The sequence below is a fragment of the Xenopus laevis genome, chromosome 2L (genome assembly GCF_017654675.1).
Source record: "Xenopus laevis strain J_2021 chromosome 2L, Xenopus_laevis_v10.1, whole genome shotgun sequence".
Taxonomy (NCBI): Eukaryota; Metazoa; Chordata; class Amphibia; order Anura; family Pipidae; genus Xenopus; species Xenopus laevis.
The window spans coordinates 158605449-158628092 of record NC_054373.1 but is presented as its reverse complement, the minus strand read 5'-3'; the positions used below and the strand labels follow the sequence as shown (position 1 = coordinate 158628092).

At 38.4% G+C, this 22644-nt stretch overlaps 1 protein-coding gene across 2 annotated transcripts in view; it reads left to right on the top strand.

Annotated features, from left to right (window-relative positions):
* Positions 1-22644, top strand: part of atp7b.L (ATPase, Cu++ transporting, beta polypeptide L homeolog) — an 82723-nt gene that overhangs the window by 11051 nt on the left and 49028 nt on the right. Inside the window, exon 1 of one of the 2 annotated variants that reach the window (XM_041582614.1) lies at positions 14409-14749. The exons of the other annotated variant lie outside the window; for it this stretch is intronic. Coding sequence (XP_041438548.1) covers positions 14552-14749 — 198 coding nt within the window. The 5' untranslated portion in view covers positions 14409-14551. Of the gene's footprint in view, positions 1-14408; positions 14750-22644 lie in introns of those variants that run through there. 2 annotated transcript variants of the gene reach the window in all.

Below are 22644 nucleotides of genomic sequence, written 5' to 3'. Positions count from 1 at the left end.
TGCTTATTATGAGCCCGCTAATTTTAAGTCAAAGGGGGTTATTTACTAAACTCTGAATTTATCTGGTCGGGCTTTTTGGGGCAAAACTCAAAGTTTTCAAAATTTATTAAAGCCCGATGCCGCAAAAAGCCAGAATCTGAAAATCAGACCTGCCGAGATTGTGTATACCGTAAATCAATGGCAGAGGCCCCTATCCTATTTTGAAGTTTCTTTGGTCTGCTCTGGAATTAGCCCGAAAATCCAATGGAGCAATTCGGGGGGAAAACCCAGAAAAAATCGTATGATTTGGGTTTTTGCTTGATTTTATTGCGTTTTTACCCAATTGAATCAAGCTTTTTTTAAATAATAAATAAGGTAAAATTGCCTATTTTTATGAGTTTGGTTGTGTTTTTTTTTATTTAAAATATTAGACAAAGTCGAATTTTAGTAAATAACCCTCCTAGTGTGTGCTTATTTCATAGTTCCTCGCTTATTAGCAGTCAGATTTTCATAGTAGAAGTCAATTCAGTTAATTTCTTTATTTTTTGTACTTAACTGAAGGCAAGCCTCTATTTTATTTGTTTAGGTAAGAGGTCACATGTAACAAAGGAAGGTGATAATACTTGAAAAGTAATAAATAATTAGCATTTAGGTGTAGGAGACTACTGGGAAAGAGGTTAAGCACTACAAATTATACTGTATGTTTGATCTGACCACTCCTTTTTTTCTTCTAATGCAAGTTAAATATGTATTATATAGCAGAGCAGCAGGGCATTTTCTAGGCTAATGGGCTGAAGTTTTTAAGTCCAAGGAAAGGCACCTGTGCCTAAGCTCTATAGTTAGTATAGGTATGGGTATATAGAATTTAATTAAAAGTAGGAAGGGGTATGTGTATGGATGCTCGGTTTTCATTTGGAGGGGTTGAACTTGATGGACTTTGTCTTTTTTCAACCCAATTTAACTATGTAACTATGTAACACCCGTTTAACAAGGTGGTAGGTCCAGAATTTTGTTGCCTCTGTTGCCCAAAGCACCCATGTAAAAAATTCTGGACCACATGCATTTGAGGGTTTCTTAGTCATAAATGCAAATAGAATCCAAATGTTTGCCATTTTGCCATCAGTTTGTAGCCTCAACAATAAAACTTGTTTTCTAGGGTAAAAAAAGTTACTTAAAGGAGTTGTTCACCTTTAGTTAACTTTTATTGTGGTGTGAAGAGTGATATTCTGATACAATTTGCAATTGGTTTTCATGTTTTATTATTTGTGGTTTTTGAGTTATTTAGATTTTTATTCAGTAGCTCTTCAGTTTGCAAGTTCAGTAGTCTGGTTGCTAGGGGCCAAATTACCATAGCAACCATGCATTGATTTCAACAAGAAACTGGAATATGAATAGGAGAGAGCCTGAATAGAAAGATGAATAATAAAAAATAGCAGTAACAATGCATCTGTAGTCTAACAGGGCATTTGTTTTTTTAGATGACCCCTATTTGAAAGCTGGAAAGAGTTGGAAGAAGAGAGCAAATAATTCAAAAATTGAAAAGTTGCTTAGAATTAGCCATTATATATCATACTAACTTAAAAGTGAACTACCCCTTTAAAAATGTGCCTTTTTTTACTCTGTTGAATAAGCTCCTCTGTCATGAGTAACTGAGTCAGCAGCCAAGTCTGCCTGTGCTATACCTTGGCACTTCAAGAAAGAATTTAAAAATTTGAATTCATATTTTTTACCTCAGCGACTCTGTTAATTGTATTATTTTGGTAACATGTGTAAAAAGGAACACTTTAGGGGGTTATTTACTTAACTCTGAATGCAAAAATCACAAAAAAATTGTGATTTCTTTTCATAAAATCAGACTTTTAAAAACTTATGGAAAGACTCCTTATCTGGAACACCCCATGCATCAAGCATTCTGACATAATGGATAACAGGTCCCATACCTGTAGCACCTGTAGCATTTACCCAGTTGTACACCAGGGGATATAAAACCATCATTGTACTATTACTATGCATGGTGCTTTAATTTGTTTATTGTCCATTTTTTAACCCCCTTAATTAGCAAATACAAGGGTTATGTTATACCCTATGATATGTTAAACAAATGTTAAGAAACGGTGTAATTTACAAACTGCAGAAAATTCCCTGAAGCCTTGTACCACAGCATAAAGGGGGTTATTTATTAAAGTCTGAATTTTATTATAAAATCCAAATTCTTAGTGAAAAAAAAACTTGAATTTTTCGGGATTTATTATACCCCGAGGATGGAAAAAGTTTGAAAAAAACGGCATCTCAGACCTGCCGAAGTTGTATAAAAGGCAATGGGAGAAGTCCCGAAGATATCCTGATCGTGCAAAAATTCGAAGATTTTGTGGTTTTCGGCCAGAAAATCCGAAAAATTTGTACAATTCAAATTTTCATACGATTTTCACAATTTCTTTGAGTTTTTTGCCGCACTGGAATTTTTCAGGAAAATGTATTGATGAATATGGGAAAATAATCCATACGGATTTGGTCGGAGTATATTTCAGAAAATAATGAGATAAATTTGAATAACCCCCAAAGTGATAAATATTCTATGATCAAATAGTGAGTCCTATACTGACACCTTGGGAGCTCTCTGTATGTATCCCCTGTTCAAACGCCCATACAGAATTCATGCACAGTAACACTGTTTACTAGACCTTTCAGTTAGGTGAAAATTTAGTAAATGGGTCACAGAAAAATAAAAATATGGCAATGTTTGTGTTTCTATGCCGTTTCTGTCTGCTTATTATGATTCCCACTTATTAAGACATCACGCAAAACCGACAAATCTGTTACAGTGTGCTTCTTGCCTAGTTTCTTTCTCGATATCAGTCAGCTTATCATAGTAGAAGTAAATTCACCTGATTCCTATGTTTCTATACTAATTACAGAATGCAAGCCTCTATTTTTGTTTGTTTAGGTAAGGTAGGAATAGGTCAAATATAACCAAGGAAGATAATAGTACCTGAAAAGATATGAAAAACAATTACTATTTAAGTATAGCAGATTTATGGGAAATAGGTAAGCCACCAATGTTACAAATTATATCTGAACTTGCCACTCCCTTTTTCCTCTAATATAAGTTAAACATTTATTATATAGCAGAGCAGCAGGGTAAATTCAAGGCTAATGAACTACAAGGCAAAAGTACATTCACCTAATACATTTCTAACAAGATAGTAGGTAGTGGAACAGGACCTTGTTGCCCAGGGCAACCATTCAGACATCTTGGAAAGTGTCTATGACACTCACATGCTCTGTGGGCTCGGAGCAGCTGTTGAGAAGCTAAGCTTAGGGGTCGTCACTAATTATCCAGCAGAAAATGAGGTTGGTCTGTAATATAAGCTGATGCTACAGGGCTGATTATTAAATTCTCATGCTAGTTGTACTGGTTTCTGTGCTGACATGTAGTAATTACTAATCAGTCTTATATTGTGACATTTCTATTCTATGTGTACTGTATATTATGAGTGGGTCCCTAAGCTCAGTAAGTGACAGCAGCACAGAGCATGTGCAGTGAATCAGCAGAAAAGAAGATGTGGAGCTACTGGGGCATCTTTGGAGACACAGATCTTCGATGGTAAAGGGCTGTGGTTGCCTTGGGCTGGTACAGAAGCCCAACACATAGGGGCACATTTACTATTGGCCGAATATCAAGGGTTAATTAACCCTCAATATTCGAACCTCGAAGTAAAATCCTTCGACTTCGAATATTGAAGTAGAAGGATTTACCGCATTTCGTTCAATCGAAGATCAAAGGAAAAATCTAACGATTCAAAGGATTTTAATCCATCAATCGAACGATTTTCCTTCGATCAAAAAAAGCAAGGAAAGCTTATGGGGACCTTCCCCATAGGATAACATTGGTACTCGGTAGGTTTTAGGTGGCGAAGTAGGTAGTCAAAGTTTTTTTTAAAGAGACAGTACTTCGACTATGGAATGGTCGAATAATCGAACAATTTTTAGTTCGAATCGTTTGAAGTCGAAGGTCGAAGTAGCCAATTCGATGGTCGAAGTAGCCAATTCGATGGTCGAAGTAGCCAATTCGATGGTCGAAGTAGCCAAATAAAAAAATTCGAAATTCGCAGTATTTTTTATTCTAATCCTTCACTCGAGCTTAGTAAATGTGCCCCAAAATGTACAACATTTTTGACCTTCTTCTTTAGTTAAGCTTTAGCCTACTTCTTTAGTTAAATAGATTCTGTTTTCTGGTGTAGTTTTTATTTCTAAATTACACTGTTTACATGAAAAATATTTTGCTCTACCATGTAAAATTGAATTCCTAACCCAACAAGTGTATTTTTTTGTTGTTGTAGTATTGGTGTGTAGGCGCCATATCATGTAATTTTGACTGGTCATGCGCTTTCAGAAAGAGCCAGTGCTGCATTATGGAACTGCTTTCTGACAGGTTATTGTTTCTCCTACTCAATGTAGCGGAAGGTGTCGCAGTGGGACATGAATTTTAACTATTGAGTGCTTTTCTTATATCTTATATCTACCAGAGAGCTGTTATCTGGTTACCTTCCAATTGTTCTACTGATAGGTTGCTGTAGGGGAAGGGAGGGGGTGATATCATTCCAACTTCTAGTGCAGCAGTAAAAAGTGACTGACGTTTATCAGAGCACAAGTCACATGACTGGGGGCACCTGGGAAACTGAAAATATGTCTAAAATAAATATTAAAAAAATTAAAAAATAAATATTAAAAAATCCATCTGCTCTTTTGAAAAATGGATTTTAGTTCAGAAGTTTGCTGGAGCAGCACTATTAACGGATGCGTTTTGAAAAAAACATGACAGTATCCCTTTAAACTTTCGTTCTCTTTTAAGGGCAGCAGCTGATGGGGAGATTGGTCACCTACGATTATTTATGCTGAACTGCGGGCAAGAAATCTCCAGAAAATGCGTTTCCATTGGCACTAAAACCAACTATCATAGACAACTTTGGGTGGCTTTGCAATATGTTGGCTTTACTGCCAGCGATTTCAGTTATTTCCAGTGGAGACGCATTTTCGGAAGATTTGTCGCTCACAGTTATGCATAAATAATCGCTGGTAACAAATCTCCAGCCACTGCCCTAAGTCTACTAGAAAGTTGTTTAAGCATTAGTTATACCAAATAGGCTGGTTTTGCTTCCAAAATTATATCTTCATTTGGATCAAGTACAAGGTACTGTTTTATTATTACAGCGAAAAAAAAGAAATAATTTTTAAAAATTTGGATTACTTGGATAAAATAAAGTCTATGGAAGACGGCCATTCGGTAATTCTGAAGTTTCTGGATAACGGGCTTCCGGATAATGGATCCCATACCTGTATTATAAAGATAGAGTAGCCACTTTTGCATCTCATTATCTGCATTATATTAGCATCTCCTACATGCTAGTATCCAACATACGGAATTTCTTTATGGTCAGAAGTTAGACGAGGAGAATGTTAACTTTAGTAATTATGCCACTACAGCGCTGTTTCTAATACAAGAGTCTCCTAAGGCCAGAGGGGGTCCAGGCGGGCCGCATTGTTAGTGCAGAGAGCCAAATTGCTAGAAAGATTATTTTATCTCATTATTTTAATTAAAAAAGCTTGACCAAACTCCCATCCCCGATTTTGCCTCATTTATCATTAAAATAACTAAATTAATGGGATCTGAAAAAACTCAATAAAATCGTGCGAAAACCCGAATCGTACGTTTTTTGGGGATTTTTTCCCGAATCACTTTTTTCAAGTTTTTGCCCCGAAAACCCCAAATTTTTTGGATTATCTGGCTAAACCCAGCGCAAACCACGATCACTTCCAATTGGGATAGGTGGCTCTCCGTATAAAGGTTTGAGATGGTGGATTTTTGGATTCAGGTTTTTGCAGCATCGGAGTATAATAACGCTCAAAAAATTTGGGTTTTTTCCACAAAAAAAGTATAGTTTTTGCCCCAAAAAGCCCAACCAGAAAAATTGGAGTTTTAGTAAATAACCCCCTTAAAGGTACCCCTAAGACCAAGGGGAATTTCATGGTAGGAACCGGTGCTACAGCTCAAAAATGCCAGGAGTACTAGTAGTGAGCACTGAGGAAATGAAAATAAAATCTTTTTTTTATACTGCTTTAAATGGAGCTGGGTCATGCAGTTCTTATCAACTCCGACAAATTATGGTGTACTTGTATTAATATATTCAGTGCTCTGAAGGCAGTCATGTGCCAGGGCAGCAATTTGATTGGCTCAATTGCTACAATTCTATTTACACAAGTGATTTCATTCACTGTTATCTAATGGGTAGCTACAAGTAATCTCATTTGTTACTAGCACAGAATAGCACAAAAAAGCCTGCTTTAATGACTGTGACAGGCTGCTCATGATAGTCACTTGCTTTTAATCCCGGGACACTACAGACTGTGGCTTGCGCTCTACTCTGTTACGTGCCATTGACTTGCTCAGAAACATGCCGGGGACCCTGTCCAGTGAAAGGCATGGCAACGCTGTAAACTACGATGTAAGTTTTTAATCATTTATTGCTTCCGTTTGATTCTTCAAGAATACTGTATATATTTCACTTGTGGATATGTGAGAATTCGCAAAAGAGAAATTAAAGTCACGGGCGTTTTGGTGCTGCAGCAGCTGTAGTGTAAATGGTTGCCTTTCCTTCTTTTAATAACAAAGCTAAATGTAATTGTGGGTTTACTTCTATTTTTAATACACGAGGGATTGTGGATAGGTGTGTTTAGCAGGGATGCAACGAATCCAGGAGTCAGTTCAGGATTCTGCCTTTTTCAGCAGGATTCCAATCCAAGTGCCTGGCCGAACAAATCCGAGTTCTTAACATCATATCACTTTTCATCCCACTTTTTGTGCCCAGTTCTCTTTAACCCTTCTTAGTCCTTATTTGCATATACAAATTAGGGCCCAGATTCGGTTCGATATTCGGCCAAATCTATCACAAAAGAATCGGGATTTGGCTGAATCCTAAAATAGTGGATTTGGTGCATTCCTAGGGGCACATTTACTTAGCTCGAGTGAAGGAATAGAATAAAAAATACTTCGAATTTCGAAGTATTTTTTTGGCTACTTCGACCATCAACTACAACTTCGACTTCGAATCGAACGATTCGAACTAAAAATCGTTCGACTGTTCCACCATTCGATAGTCGAAGTACTGTCTCTTTAAAAAAAACTTCGACCCCCTACTTCACCACCTAAAACCTACCGAACCTCAGTGTTAGCCTATGGGGAAGGTCCCCATAGGCTATCTAGCCAATTTGTGATCGAAGGAAAATCGTTCGATCGATGGATTAAAATCCTTCGAATCGTCCGAATCGAAGGATTTAATCATTTGATCGAACAATTATTCCTTCGATCATTCGATCGAACGAATAGCGCTAAATCCTTCGACTTCGATATTCGAAGTCAAAGGATTTAACTTCGACAGTCGAATATCGAGGGTTAATTAACCCTCGATATTCGACCCTAAGTAAATGTGCCCCCTAGTGTATAGTTCGATCATTTTTATTTGCTGATTTTACATTTTTCTCTACTTTGTATAATTGTAACACCCCGATATTATTGAAATGTTTTCCTGACCACACTGGACACACATTTTCTCTGTCCTCTGGAAAGACATTGTACTGTACTATGTAGTAACATAATACTCATTTACCCAGTTGTATTCCAGGAAAAACAAAACCATGAAGCATGGTGCTTCATTTGTTTGATGTACTTATTTTAACCTGCAATTAGCAAATATAAGGGTTTTGTTATAGTGCTGTACATAATAATATTTAATAGTGATGTTATGTGTGTTACATGATTTATGGAAAATTGTATATTATAAGGAATAAGTCAATTTAGAATCCCATGATCTGTATAAAAACACCAGCCCAGCAGTCCCAGCCCTTTATATTGTATAAAATACCTAATTTTTACACCATAGGGAATGGCACTCGCTGTCTAATTGTTATAATCTTGCATTTAGCTGCCCCTTTCCTCACCGGCTTCATGATGGATGGAAATGGGAGATTGCAGGTGCCCACTGGGACCCCTTTCTCTGTGGCCTCCCGTGACAGACGGGTCTGCTGCCATTGTAGTTATAACAGAGGGATGGGACTGGAGAGAGGGGACAGGATTTTATAGAGCACACAGCTAAAGGAGAGAGTTCTCAGTACATTTTCCTTCCCTATATACAATGAGCTGTAGATATAATGAACACATATAATACATAATACATGGATATATTGTATAAATGTAGCATTAAACATCACCGTGGAGTTTGACATACAAATATAATTAACAAATATAATAAATAATATATAATGAATAAATGTAGCAGCATTAAACATCCCCTTGGAGTTTGACGTACTATATTTGTGTCGGACTGGCCCACCGGGATACCAGGAAAAGTCCCGGTGGGCCGAGGTATCAGTGGGCCCTTATGCTGCTAGACATGTGGCCTATTTATTTATTATATTTGTTATATAATGAATAAATGTAGCATTAAACATCACCTTGGGGTTTGACATACAGACAGTATATATATGTGCTGTTCACTGCGTTTCTGGGTTGACAGAGATCCAGCACATGCACCTCAGCTGCCAAATGTTTTACACAGTTTAAGTTTTTGCTGATAAATACCAACTGTTCACCAAAATTGTTCTGCAGAAGAACCCGCATATGCACAAAATTCCATACAGCAAACTGTATGAAGTTTGCCTTTTTGGAGTGCCTGCTTCAAAGAATTTCCGTTTATCCGCTCCCTATGCTGAGGGCTCAGGGCGGTGCACCTGGGCCACTTCCCATATGTGGAGAGTTATTATTTACATACTTGAAGACCCTTATCTTATATATTCTATACTTTATTGCCTTTTACAGTTGTGCCAGAAATGCAGAAGAGTTATAACAGAAACCAGAGCCTTGTCAAAATGAACAATGACATTCACCCTCATGCTTGCGCAAGGAACGTCAGCTAATGACAAACTAGGGAAATGGTACAATAAGAGGCAGTTATTCATGTATACATGCAATAGATATGCTATCTGCTTCTGTCACTTTTTGCTGCCTTTCTTTCTGTTAAAGCAGCTTATTGTTTTGGTATTTACAAAAAAAAGATTATGCTGCTGCCATTATTCATAGGCCTTTTGCAATGCTCCAATCTGATGCACCTTTCCCCAGTGAGAAACACCCTATGTTATGTATCTCACAGCAGAAAGAGAGTGATACTAGTGGGGGTTATTTACTAAACTACGAATGCAAAAATCACGAAAAATGTATGATTTTTTAATATAAAATCGGATTATAAAATCACAAATTTTTTGGAATTTATGAAACCCGAGGATGGAAAAGTCAGATTCTTAAAATCCAGCATCTCAGACCTGTTGAGGTTGCATATAAGTCAATGGGAGAAGTCACAATGATTTTTTGATTCTCTGAATTTTCAGGTGAAAATTCCAAATACTTGTGAAAATCGGATAAAAATCCCAAAAATTTGAGGAAAGCAGATTTTTTTTCCAGCAAAGCAAATTTTCAGGAAAATGTAATAATAAATAACTGTAAAAAACCTGAGTGGATTTGATCGGAGTTTGTAGCTGAAAATATTGAGATAAATTCAGACTTTGATAAATATCCTCCTAGATGATACCCTAGTTAGAAAATCCCATGTGTGTGTGTGTGTGTGTGTGTGTGTGTGTGTGTGTGTGTGTGTGTGTGTGTGTGTGTGTGTGTGTGTGTGTGTGTGTGTGTGTGTGTGTGGTGTGTGTGTGTGTGTGTGTGTGTGTGTGTGTGTGTGTGTGTGTGTGTGTGGTGTGTGTGTGTGTGTGTGTGTGTGTGTGTGTGTGTGTGTGTGTGTGTGTGTGTGTGTGTGTGTGTGTGTGTGTGTATATATATATATACATGTATGTATGTATATATAAATATAAAAGGTAGAATTTTGAGTTTTTTTAAACTCTATTGAATTTGAATATACTCGAAATTAGGAGGGGAGTTATTTATAAAAAAAAATAGAATATTGAAAACTCTGACTAATTTTACCTACTGAAAACTCGAATAGAATTGGACTAAACTAAATTCTAATTTTTTCTCTGAAAAAAACTGGAAGGCTGTCAGGAAGGCTACTAAGATGTCCCTGGACCTCTCCCATTGACTTATACATGAACTCAGCAGGTTTTAGGTGGTGAATAATCAAAATCGAGTTCCTAAAGGGCCAGAGTGTGATTAATCTCGAAATTCAAATTAAAACTAGAATCGAGTTTGGATAATTCACAATTTGAATTTGAGAGTTTTGACCCTAAAAAAAATTCTAAAATTCAAATTTTTAATTCAACCCTTAATAAATCTGCCCCGCTGTGTCAGGCATATTGAGTTTACAATAGGAAGTGGCATGGGTGGTTACAGTGAGAGGAAATTATTCCTAAAACTACAGACCCTCCCCCACCATTGCAAAAAGCAGGTTACGAAACCTGCGATCTCAAGGGCCTCTTCCCCCTCCATCCCTCCCACAAACATCACTTACTATGTTTTACCTCCCTCCTCCTTAACTTTGCAGCAGTGATCAGGGGAGTGGGCATGGGTCAGCACATGAAGGGCCCACTGGGTATTTTGTCCCGCTGGCCCAGTCCAACCCTGCCTGGAGTTGTAGAAAACAAAATTAAGTCAGAAATCATTTGCATTGATAAAAATGCTTACATGCTTCGCCTATTGGCAACTATGAGTATAGAACCCCAAGCCAGAGAAACAACCCAAGTCAAGCTGCAACTAGGGAAAGAAAGAACACTGAGTAGAAGAAACCAGAGTCGGACTGGCCCAGCGGGACACTGGAAAAAAAAAAGGTGGGCCTCCGTTGGGCCAAAACCCCTCTTCGATCTCCTGGCCTACAAAAAAAAAATTGCGGCTCCATTCGAGCATGCGCGGCGTAGCAGTAAGGGGTCTGGAGGTTGGCCCTGGACAGCGGCCCTGGACAGGAGTCCCAGTGGGCCCCGGGCCCCCCATACTGACCCTGGAAGAAACAATAGCTTATCTGAAAGCAGCTCTATTGTGAAGTGCTGGCTCTTTCTGAAAGCACAGGATCAGGCACAATAACCTGAGATGGGCTGCCTACATACCTATATTGCAACTACAGAAATACATTTATTGGTCAAAAAATAACATTGTAAATGGTAGAGTGAATTATTTGCAGTATAAACAGTGTAATTTAGTAATAAAAACTGCATCATAAGAGCCAAACTATAAATGAAATCTGTGTAAACAAGAAGAAGCTCCGTGATGCTTTCTGAGACAGGTGCAGTTTTCTGCTAACTAGAGCATCAGCACAGGGTATCAGGTAAGTGATTATAATCACTGGGGGGTGCCTAATAATTTGGATGCTTGCTGGATGCTGGGCCCCGCCAAAGATTTTTCTGCAAGGGGGGGGCACCGTATTGTTATTCCACTGCACCTGAACTTAATTTCCTGTCATTAGCCTGGCATGATACTGTCATGGGGAGTCCTGTCACTTCATCTCACTCCTCCCAGTCAGTGGAAAGGATGGCCGACAAGGACAGGAATGGGATTCATTTTAGGCAATGGAATGGGCGCAGAGGGTTTGGCTCAACAGGGAGCCGGCTGATTAATTGAATACTGATTTGTATTCATGGGACTAGTCCATGTTTGGCAGAGTGGCTTGGGCATTGTAGCAATAGTCTAATGTTCTTGTTGGTAAAAATGCACCCAGCCAAATTTCTGAGAGAGGAATTCTTTTTGTGTACTTAAGTATGAGTGACAGTATCATTTATGATTTATGTATTTTTTAACATTTTTATGCTATCCATGGCATCTGTGAGCATCACCATAGTTTGCTGTGTCACACATATTCCCAATAGGGTTAAACGTAAGCTGTAATCATTGAATATATGGTGCTGGTACTTCCACGAAAATGGCAATGATTCTCTGATCTATGGCACTTGATGAGTTAAAGGCTGTACAAATATAATTACTTTTTTTGCCTATAAACTTAATTATCTTCAAGGCCAAACTTAAATTGCTTCTTACTTTCCCAAATTAAATTTTTACAGTCTTGATAACCATTATGCTTGTTTTACACTAGATGGTGCTATATTGCCAGAAACATTAAAACACCTAAATCATAGTAAATATAGTAGCAGTGCCAAATCACTACCATAGGTAAAGGCCATACAGTTTTATTGAAAGGCAAAACATGTACTATAGTATAGTATAGTATTTACTATAGTTTCAGTGACTCATGTGACATCACTAAGCTCCAAATTATAACTGATCAGATCACTAAGCACCGTTTATATAGTGAATAAAGTACCCTCTCTTGTAAATTATTAGGATATTATAAGTTGCCGAGGAGTTTCATGACCCTATAAAAACACAAGGCCATAGACCGAGTGTTTTTATACAGGTCATGGAACTCCGAGGTTACTTCTAATATCCTCATATTTTGCAACAGGGGGTACTTTATTTATTATTATACACAAGTTTTCATGAGTCTTGTGACAGAAATGACCTCAGAACTCACCGTTTATAACTGATGACATCAGAAATCACCGTTTATAAGGATATCATTTACAGGATATTCATGGCCTTTGTGTATTATAAGGATATAATATACAGGATAATCATGACTTGTGTATTATATACAGAATATAAATGTGTGTGTGCTCTCCAATTACCAAAAATCAGTTGCCAGGGTGCATAGTATGTGTAAAATATTACAACCAAAAAATCAGCCAGCACTTGCAGGACTTTATTTATTAAAAAACAGCTTTATGCTATGTTTCAACTCAAACATGAGACTTCATCAGGAATACCCATATGTGTACCAAGTGAATTTTAAACACAAAAAGCGCAAAAGAACCCTTGTGCCAATGCACCAGCAGTTACACTGTATATGGCTGTTATCAATTAATTTTATGAGGCTGTTTTTCAATTTAACACATTGCTCATGGGGGGAGCAAATTCTATCACTTAAAGTGGACCTGTCACCCAGACACAAAAAATGTGTATAATAAAAGTCCTTTTCAAATTAAACATGAAATTCAATTTCTATTTTTTATTAAAGCATTCATAGCTGTTGTAAGCTTATTTAAAAATCTCAGCTGTCAATCAAATATTGTCTGCCCTCCTCTATGCCCTAGATAATGATAGATAATGGCAAATGACCTTATAATAAAATTCTTCTATGGATTAAACTATTTTAATAGAGCTCAGACTCGGTGCTATTTTGCCTGTACCTGTAAGTAATCTACCACTTCATTCTAGATCCATTGTGGGACATTGAACAAAGGGCAATAGGTAGGGAAACTATTTCATGCCTTGGGATTTTGAGTTCCTGCATCTCAGTAAATTCAGTTCTTATATGACATATCAACCCATTTTAAAGCTCACTAACTTCTCACATTAATAACACATGAAGGTGGTTATTTACTAAGACTCATATTTTTCCCAGTTATTTATTAAAAAAAAGTCGATCTAACTCTCATGCAGGATGTGACTCTTTTGAATTTGACGCTCGAATCGCATGACTTTTTCGAGTTGTCGTCCGACAACCTCAACTTTTTCGTATTATAGTATGAAAAACCAATGCAGATCACAATGTCAAGAAACATCTTCAAATTGTAAAAGGGACATCTGCCATTGACTTCTCCATGACTTAAGGTGGCCATACACGGGCAGATAAAGCTGCCGATATCGGTCATTTGGACCAATTTAACAGCTTATCTGCCCGTGTATGGGGGCTTCGATCGATATCTGGCCACGATATCGATTGGGAAGGTTTGATTTTTAACCGACCGACCTTTTGGAGCCCCTTGGCGTATCGTAATTCGATGGCCGAACGTTCGAATTACCCCCCATATAGCCATGCCGTTAGTGGCATATCGGGGAAAGATCCGCTCGTTTGGCGATGTCGCCAATCGAGCGGATCTTTGAGTCTATGGACATCTGAAGACAGGTTTTAGCTGGAGTATTTTCAGATTAAAATTTTTAGCAGTTTTGCGGTATATTAAATCTCGAAAAATTCGTGGTTTTTCCCTGTAAAATGTGAGTTTTTGACCTTTAAAAACTTGACCAGAAAAAATTGAGGTTTAATAAAGAGGCCCCTTAATTTAGACACGCAGCACACAATCCCCAGAGTTTATTAACCTGTGTTCTCACATAATCCCTGTTGATACTAATAATCTAAAGAATGTGACTGCGTACAAGGGTAGAAAACCAGTCCGGTGCACACGGAGTAGTGAGACATCAAGCCTGCGTGTTATGCACTCACCCTTCAGTTGCTATTTGATTTTCATGAAAGGCCGTCCCTATACTGATTCATCTGTGGGGCGGTGTGCAAAACTAAGTGCTATTAGTCTAGCTGTGTGTAAGTGAGATGCTAATTGGAAGGGAGAATATAAATATTATGCAATAGTTAGCAGCTGAGTGCAGACAGGGCTACTGTATAAAGGCTGAGAAATACAGTCCTACCTCTACCATAGTGATGCCAGTCACAGAGGCATATGCAGATCTACTGAGACGTCTACACTCAATTACACTGTAGGATCTCTGATATATATTAGATTTGTTTTGCTAAATATGAAGGATAACCTAGAGAGAAATGCTGTGGGCTATTCTGATAAAAACGACATAGTCCTGACAGCCTTTCGACAGTTGCACAATGAGGTGCCCAGTCCACTTTGTGTGGCTCCTAAGGACCCTCCTGAAAGGGATGAAACTAAAAAAGGGACTAAATTGGCATCTGCTTCTGGTGATATGGTCTCCACTAATGCACAGGTTAGTAAATTTGGTAAAATGTATTCATGTATTTTTATTTATCCAACACCTTCTGTAGTACAGCATGTAAGGGAAGTGAAGAACACATGCTACATCTGTACTGAACTGGAATATACTGTAGTAAGCAGACTAAACCAAAGAGCTTGCAATCTAAATGTCTATCACTGCATATTTTAATTTGATTGTATTGCTAATTTATCACTGCATGTTTTAATTTGATTGTATTCTCTCTCTCTCTCTCTCTATAAAATATTGGAAGGCTAATTGGCTTCTGATAAAAATTACTGTATATTGTGTGAAGATAATAGGACTTTAAAGTGTAACTCTTCTCTCACTACCTCCTCACATGCTCGGATTCAAGACTTTGCAAGAGCTGCACCCCTCCTCTGAAACTCTCTCCCACGGTCTGTCCGACTTTCTCCCAAACTTTCTGCTTTCAAGAAATCTCTTAAAACGCAGTTCTTTCGAGAAGCCTACCCTCACTCTACTTCTCACCCACTTAATTCAATCTTGTCCCCTCCCACACCTTGTGTATTACTCCCTTCCCTTTAGAGTGTAAGCTCTTTCTGCATAGGGCCTTCCTCACCTTTTGTACTGGTATTGATTGTAATGTATGTAACTTCATATGTTCTATGTATAATTCATGTGATTTAGTTGTATAATCACATTTACAGTTCTACGCAAAATATTGGCGCTATATAAATACATGTTTATAATAAAATAATAATAAATAATTACCACTGGGGCAGGGACATCTGTCCCTGATGAACTATGGGGGAAATTTACTAAAGGGCAAAAATTCGTCAGCGTGACGTTATTTTGGCACTTTGCCAATTTACTATGGGTAGCTGGCGTAAATTCGCTGGCGTAATTTCGCTAAGGAGATAGACTCTGGCGCAACTTCACCCTCTAACGCCAGGCAAATTTTCGGTAGTGTTACTACGCAAATTCACTACATTTTTGATATTACTGAACGTTACCTCTTGCGCCAGACTTGCCTTCACCACCTCAGAGCAGGCGAAGTGTAATAGAGTAGATAGGAGTTCCTCAAAAAATACTGGCGTTTTTTCCTATTTAAATACTGAAAAAGATTGTAAATTTTTTTTAGGGTACCCTCCTTCCCCCTTACATTTGCTAACATATGGTACCTAAACTATACTGTGTGCACATGTGTAGGGCATTATATAACAACTTTGTATAATTTTATTAAAGCTCCCTGGCCTTGTGTAGTGTAATGTATTTGCTGCAGCATATACGTCCATTGTACTTTAACTGTACGCCATATGCTAATTAGCCATCACTAGCGTAACTTCGAACTGCTGAGCGTAATTTCGCTGGCGTAATTTCGCCAGTGTTCGTTACCTTGTGTGCAACTTCAGATATTCGTGAATTACCATGGCCAGGCGAATTACGCCTGGCGAAGTGTTGCGATGTGCGTGAAGCCAGCGATGGATAATTTTCGCCGGTTAGTGAATTTACCCCTATGTCTGTAAATCCCTATGTAAATGTGTTAGCTAGTGTGCGCTGTCCTGCCCCTCATGCATGTTTGTGCCCTTCTCTTACTGGGAGACCAGAAAAAGGGATTTAATGTGGTACCATACAGCAGACAATCTTCCTCTTCCTTGCCCCCTTGCGTGACGTTATTTTGGCACTTTGCCAATTTACTATGGGTAGCTGGCGTAAATTCGCTGGCGTAATTTCGCTAAGGAGATAGACTCTGGCGCAACTTCACCCTCTAACGCCAGGCAAATTTTCGGTAGTGTTACTACGCAAATTCACTACATTTTTGATATTACTGAACGTTACCTCTTGCGCCAGACTTGCCTTCACCACCTCAGAGCAGGCGAAGTGTAATAGAGTAGATAGGAGTTCCTCAAAAAATACTGGCGTTTTTTCCTATTTAAATACTGAAAAAGATTGTAAATTTTTTTTAGAGTACCCTCCTTCCCCCTTACATTTGCTAACATATGGTACCTAAACTATACTGTGTGCACATGTGTAGGGCATTATATAACAACTTTGTATAATTTTATTAAAGCTCCCTGGCCTTGTGTAGTGTAATGTATTTGCTGCAGCATATACGTCCATTGTACTTTAACTGTACGCCATATGCTAATTAGCCATCACTAGCGTAACTTCGAACTGCTGAGCGTAATTTCGCTGGCGTAATTTCGCCAGTGTTCGTTACCTTGTGTGCAACTTCAGATATTCGTGAATTACCATGGCCAGGCGAATTACGCCTGGCGAAGTGTTGCCATGTGCGTGAAGCCAGCGATGGATAATTTTCGCCGGTTAGTGAATTTACCCCTATGTCTGTAAATCCCTATGTAAATGTGTTAGCTAGTGTGCGCTGTCCTGCCCCTCATGCATGTTTGTGCCCTTCTCTTACTGGGAGACCAGAAAAAGGGATTTAATGTGGTACCATACAGCAGACAATCTTCCTCTTCCTTGCCCCCCCCAACCCCCTTGGTCACAGGGTCTGCTGTATGGTAGGTACACCACTGGTGTTATATATGGTGCTATATAAAATAAAGGCTAAAAACATAAAATACCCAGTGTATATACAGTATTCTAATGGCACTCAGATAGCTGGATAAGTCCTGTACAAGAGTATGCTTCTGGTCAATACCAACCTTTTGCCTAATCTATATTTCCTGCTCAATTTCAACTTTATTAATTTCTGTTTCCTCTTCAGTGAAGTTGCAAATTATGTTGAACAGTGACAAAATGATTAAGCCCATGAACCCCCTTTCAAAGGTTTCACTGTCCTTTAAAACCCAACAAGTACTGCAGAATTCTGCCTGTTGCTGGTAACGTTGGTGTAAAATAAGTCTGCTCCCTACTTTTACATAAAGGGCATTGAATATGAGATCCATGGTAGAAGCTTATTGCTGTCAAGCTTAATTGTGTCCCAACAGACAACATTTGTTTGCTACAATGCACCTGGGTTCTTAAATAATCAGTAGTGATAACGGTAACTATGATTCCCATGGGTTGGCTGCCAATAATATAACAGATGCACCACCAACATCTCACAGTAATTTAAAGGCAAATAATGATAACATGCCCTAAAGACTTCTTTACCTTCCTCTACACATAAGCAGGAAAGGAGCAAACAATCAATGCATTATATCTCTTGCCTAAACAGGTGACCACTTTTTGTGGCCTCTACCCCTACATCGTTGTTTTGCTCACTGGCACTGCATATACTGGAGGCAGGGGTTGAAATCCCTTTTTCTATTCTCACTTTACAGGTACAGGGTAGTTTATGTCATGGGGCAATTTGAGGCAGCAGTGCCCCATTGGTCACTGAGTGGCATAAAGTGCCACCAGGTAAATTGTTAGAGCCAATTTCCTGTTTTTAATTGTTCTCTCAGCACTAGGGATGTGGTCCCTGTGGTTTTTGCCATGAGAAAAGTTAAGGGACATCAGAAAGTGGCTTCAGGTATCTTTTAGAACTGAAATCGGGTTTTATTGGACTAAGGATGCAGTCCCTGCCATTAGGCAAGTTGAGAAATTAAAGGGATCCTGTCATTGGAAAACATGTTTTTTTCAAAACGCATCAGTTAATAGTGCTACTCCAGCAGAATTCTGCACTGAAATCCATTTCTCAAAAGAACAAACAGATTTTTTTTATATTCAATTTTGAAATCTGACATGTGGCTAGACATTTTGTCAATTTCCCAGCTGCCCCTGGTCATGTGACTTGTGCCTGCACTTTAGGAGAGAAATGCTTTCTGGCAGGCTGCTGTTTTTCCTTCTCAATGTAACTGAATGTGTCTCAGTGAGACATGGGTTTTTACTATTGAGTGTTGTTCTTAGATCTACCAGGCAGCTATTATCTTGTGTAAAGGTGGCCATACACGGATAAATCCGCTCGTTTGGCGATGTCGCCAAACGAGCGGATCTCCCTCCGATATGCCCACCTTGAGGTGGGCAATATCGGGCTGATCCGATCGTGGGCCCTAGGGCCCAACGATCGGATCCTAGCGTTCGCCAAACGGGCGGTCGGATCGCGGGACCGCATCAACGAACAGATGCGGCCGCGATCCGACGGGATTTTTAACCCCATCCGATCGAGATCTGGCCGACTTTCGGCCAGATCACGATCGGGGAAGCCCGTCGGGGGCCCCCATACACGGGCCAATAAGCTGCCGACTTGGTCTGTCGGCAGCTTTTATCGGCCCGTGTATGGCCACCTTTAGGAAAGCTGTTATCTGGTTACCTTCCCATTGTTCTTTTGTTTGGCTGCTGGGGGGGAAAAGGGAGGGGGTGATATCACTCCAACTTGCAGTACAGCAGTAAAGAGTGATTGAAGTTTATCAGAGCACAAGTCACATGACTTGGGGCAGCTGGGAAATTGACAATATGTCTAGCCCCATATCAGATTTCAAAATTGAATATAAAAAATCTGTTTGCTCTTTTGAGAAATGGATTTCAGTGCAAAATTCTGCTGGAGCAGCACTATTAACTGATTCATTTTGAAAAAAAATTTCCCCATGACAGTATTCCTTTAAGGTGTCAGTGCCCCGCAGTTTACAAGAGAAGGAAACAAGTGGCTCAAGGTAACTTTTAGGGCAGAAATCCCATATTGTAAACAGGAAATTCAGAGTGGAACTGTACTTTCTGCACTAGGGATACAGTCACTGCCATGAGGCAAGTTGAGAAGTTAATGTAACAGTGTCCCACAGGTTAGCAGGGGAGATAAAAAGTGGCTCCAGGTAACTTTTAGGGTGGAAAATCCCATATTTTAAACCAGAAATTCAGTTCTACTGGAGAGAGTGCAATTGTGCTCTCTGCAATAGGGATGCGGCCCATCCTCACCCTTGTAAGAGCACAAAAAAGGTAAGTGCAGGTAGTGTAGATGCGAGTATCACCCTGACTAGGTGAAAGAGTTGCAGATTCTTTTCCTATATGCTATTGGCAACTGGCCTTTTAAATATCAGTTAATTCCCTCTTGGCAAGTGTGGACCTGACACCTCAAGCCATTTTCACCACTTTGTGCTTAGACACACTAAACAAATAACATGACTGACAAAACCTTTTTGGCGCCAAAATTACAAACACTTTCATAATCTGTAAAATCTCTCTTCTTCCGGGCGACTAATCTCCCCGGAACTGAGCATGTGTCTCTGCCCTAAGAAGTTATTGATTTTGAAATGCGGTTAAAGGAGGAAGTTTATAATAAGCAAGATCTATTTTGAAAATGCCTCTTTGTTTTGGTTTATTTCTAAAAGAGAAAATGTATAGTAAATTAACCTAATGATAATATACCTTAAATATGCCACCTGCAGTTTTGTTATATTATAGGCCTAGTTAACCTGTCCAGTAGCTGTGTGGCTTGTGCTCATTGTTAAGTTAAGTTATAATTATAGCTTCAATTTATTTTAGTAAAAGTTAACTAGTATGGATTGCGTTTCAACAGGAATCCTAGTTTTTTTGCATGAAAACAATGGGACTAAAAAAAATCAATATTATTGAGCAATGAATGATATTTTTTGCTTTATATTATAAAGAGATGATTTATCAAAAGTCATATATTTTGCAACTATTTGCTTATTTTGTCCTTATCATTCATGTCTCTGCCACAGTACTGTTTTAGCCAGTGATTGGTCGGTCCTGATTGTTGTGAGCCATTAAGCTTCATAGGAACAGGAAGTAGATACAGTAGATACCAGTCATTCTGCAAGGTCCTTCTCTGCACCAACACCAGCAAGCTGATTCCATTTAATAATGAATACCGCATTTTGCTTTGCTAATCCAAAATTTCTTACTGTATGGAATCCAACGACTAGCAACAAACCCAGAAATAGAATAAAATGACTGTATAATTACACCCTATGATGCTGCCTAAAAATAGAATTCCCGTATACTTCCATGATTCCCCTTCCTGCTGAAGAACGTGTTGAACATCTAGGTATTGTTTTCTTTTGTAGAAAGTTCAAAATTACTTTTTAAAAGGAGAAATAGACATCCAATTATATGTACAGAAACTATTCAAAATGCCTGGCTTTTAAGTTAAAAAATAGTTACTTATTACTAATTACTGTTTTGGGGTTTCAATCGTTTTTTTTAGTTTTACAGTTCTCATGGAATCAGTCAAATTAGACACACAAGGCAACTTTAGCCAATTTAACAACCATGTATATTAGTAATTGAAACATGGAGACAAACTTCCAAAATTGCCCTGCATTGCTCTCTATGACAGTTACCTAAATGCACAGTCACCACATCTCAAAATCAGTAATTTTTCTACAAAGCTTGTTTGAAGTGGGCAGAATTTACCATATACTGTGTCTCATATAACAAAGTTGGAATTCTTTTTAAAACAGGTAGCCATTCATTTATACCAGGTAGGTTTAAATGTAAAATTAAATTGTTGTACACTGATTTTCTAGTAGACTTAAGTTATGAAGATATCCATTATCCAGAAAACATTCTAGATAACATAGAGAACTGACATTCATGTTCAGCTTTGCAAATTCCTGATACACTGCAATAACAGTCATATAAAGGTGTTGCTTATGGCCCTTTATCCTTGCTGACTGGCTTGTAGTACCTTGGGGACATACAGATACAAACCTATTTGATATGTATAGTAGTTAAATGAATATTTTTGTTACTCTAGAAATAGTATTTGCACCTCTGGGCATGTTCTGTGGAAGCCCTATAACAAAGATCAGAAAGAAAGTGGCAGGTTAGTTATTAGCTTAGGGCTAAATGACATCCATCAGTGAGTAGTGGGAGTGATACCACAGAATCACGTGATGGCTCTACACACACATTAATGCACCTTTACTTACAGGCCTGAGATAACAGTATTTCTCTTTCTTTGCTTTGTCATGAAATGGGATTATTATTGGTGAAAAGTCATTAGAACTCTGCAAAGTCCCTAAATAGCAATAGGTATGCAGATACTAAACTGCATATGTTGTTTTATCAGAGGTCTTAAAGAGAAAAATATATTTGTGGCAGCAACATATTCATCATTTTATATAAATGTATAATTTATATTTGTTATACTTGAGTCTATACTTCAGTATCTGTCACAACCAGTGATCAAAGCATTCTGTAAAGACCACCAGGGAGCCACATGGGGTCTCAGGGGCCACTGGTCACAGATACTTGGCAAATAGGAACACTGTATTGAAGCACAGCCAGGGTTAACAAGGCAAGGCAGATGGAGCACCCCTTAGACTGTGGTGAATGCACAGGTTCAAACTAGGGAGGCACTGAATCCACTATTTTGGATTTGGCTGAATGCCTGAATCATTTACAAAAGATTTGGCTGGATACCGAACCGAAGGTCTAGTAACCTATAGCAACCAAACAGATATGTATTTTGTAATTCTAATAACAGCACGTCCTGGAAATACTAGCTTCTGATTGCTGTGGATAATTATCTTTGGAGCAAACTTTGCTACTGTTACGCACAGTGTATCACTTCCTAACATGATTCGAGTATATTTGCTATCAATAGAAGTCTTTCCACTGGAGGATTTTCAAGTATATATAGTGAATAAAGTTATAAGGATATTATAAGTTAGCAAGGAGTTTCATGACCATATAAAAACATGAGGCCGAAGGCCGAGTGTTTTTATACAGGTCATGGAACTCCGAGGTAACTTCTAATATCCTCATTTTGCAACAGGGGTACTTTATTTATTATAATACACAAGTTTCAGTGAGTCTTGTGACAGAAATGACATCACTACTTACAGTTTATAACTGATGACATCAGTACTCACCGTTTATAAGGATATAATTTACAAGATATTCATGGCTTTTGCGTATTAAATGAATATATTGCGTAGAATCTCTTGATCGATCATTTTATATGGCGTCAAGCTTTTCATATATATATGGGGAAATGTAATATTGGTCACTAATGCAAA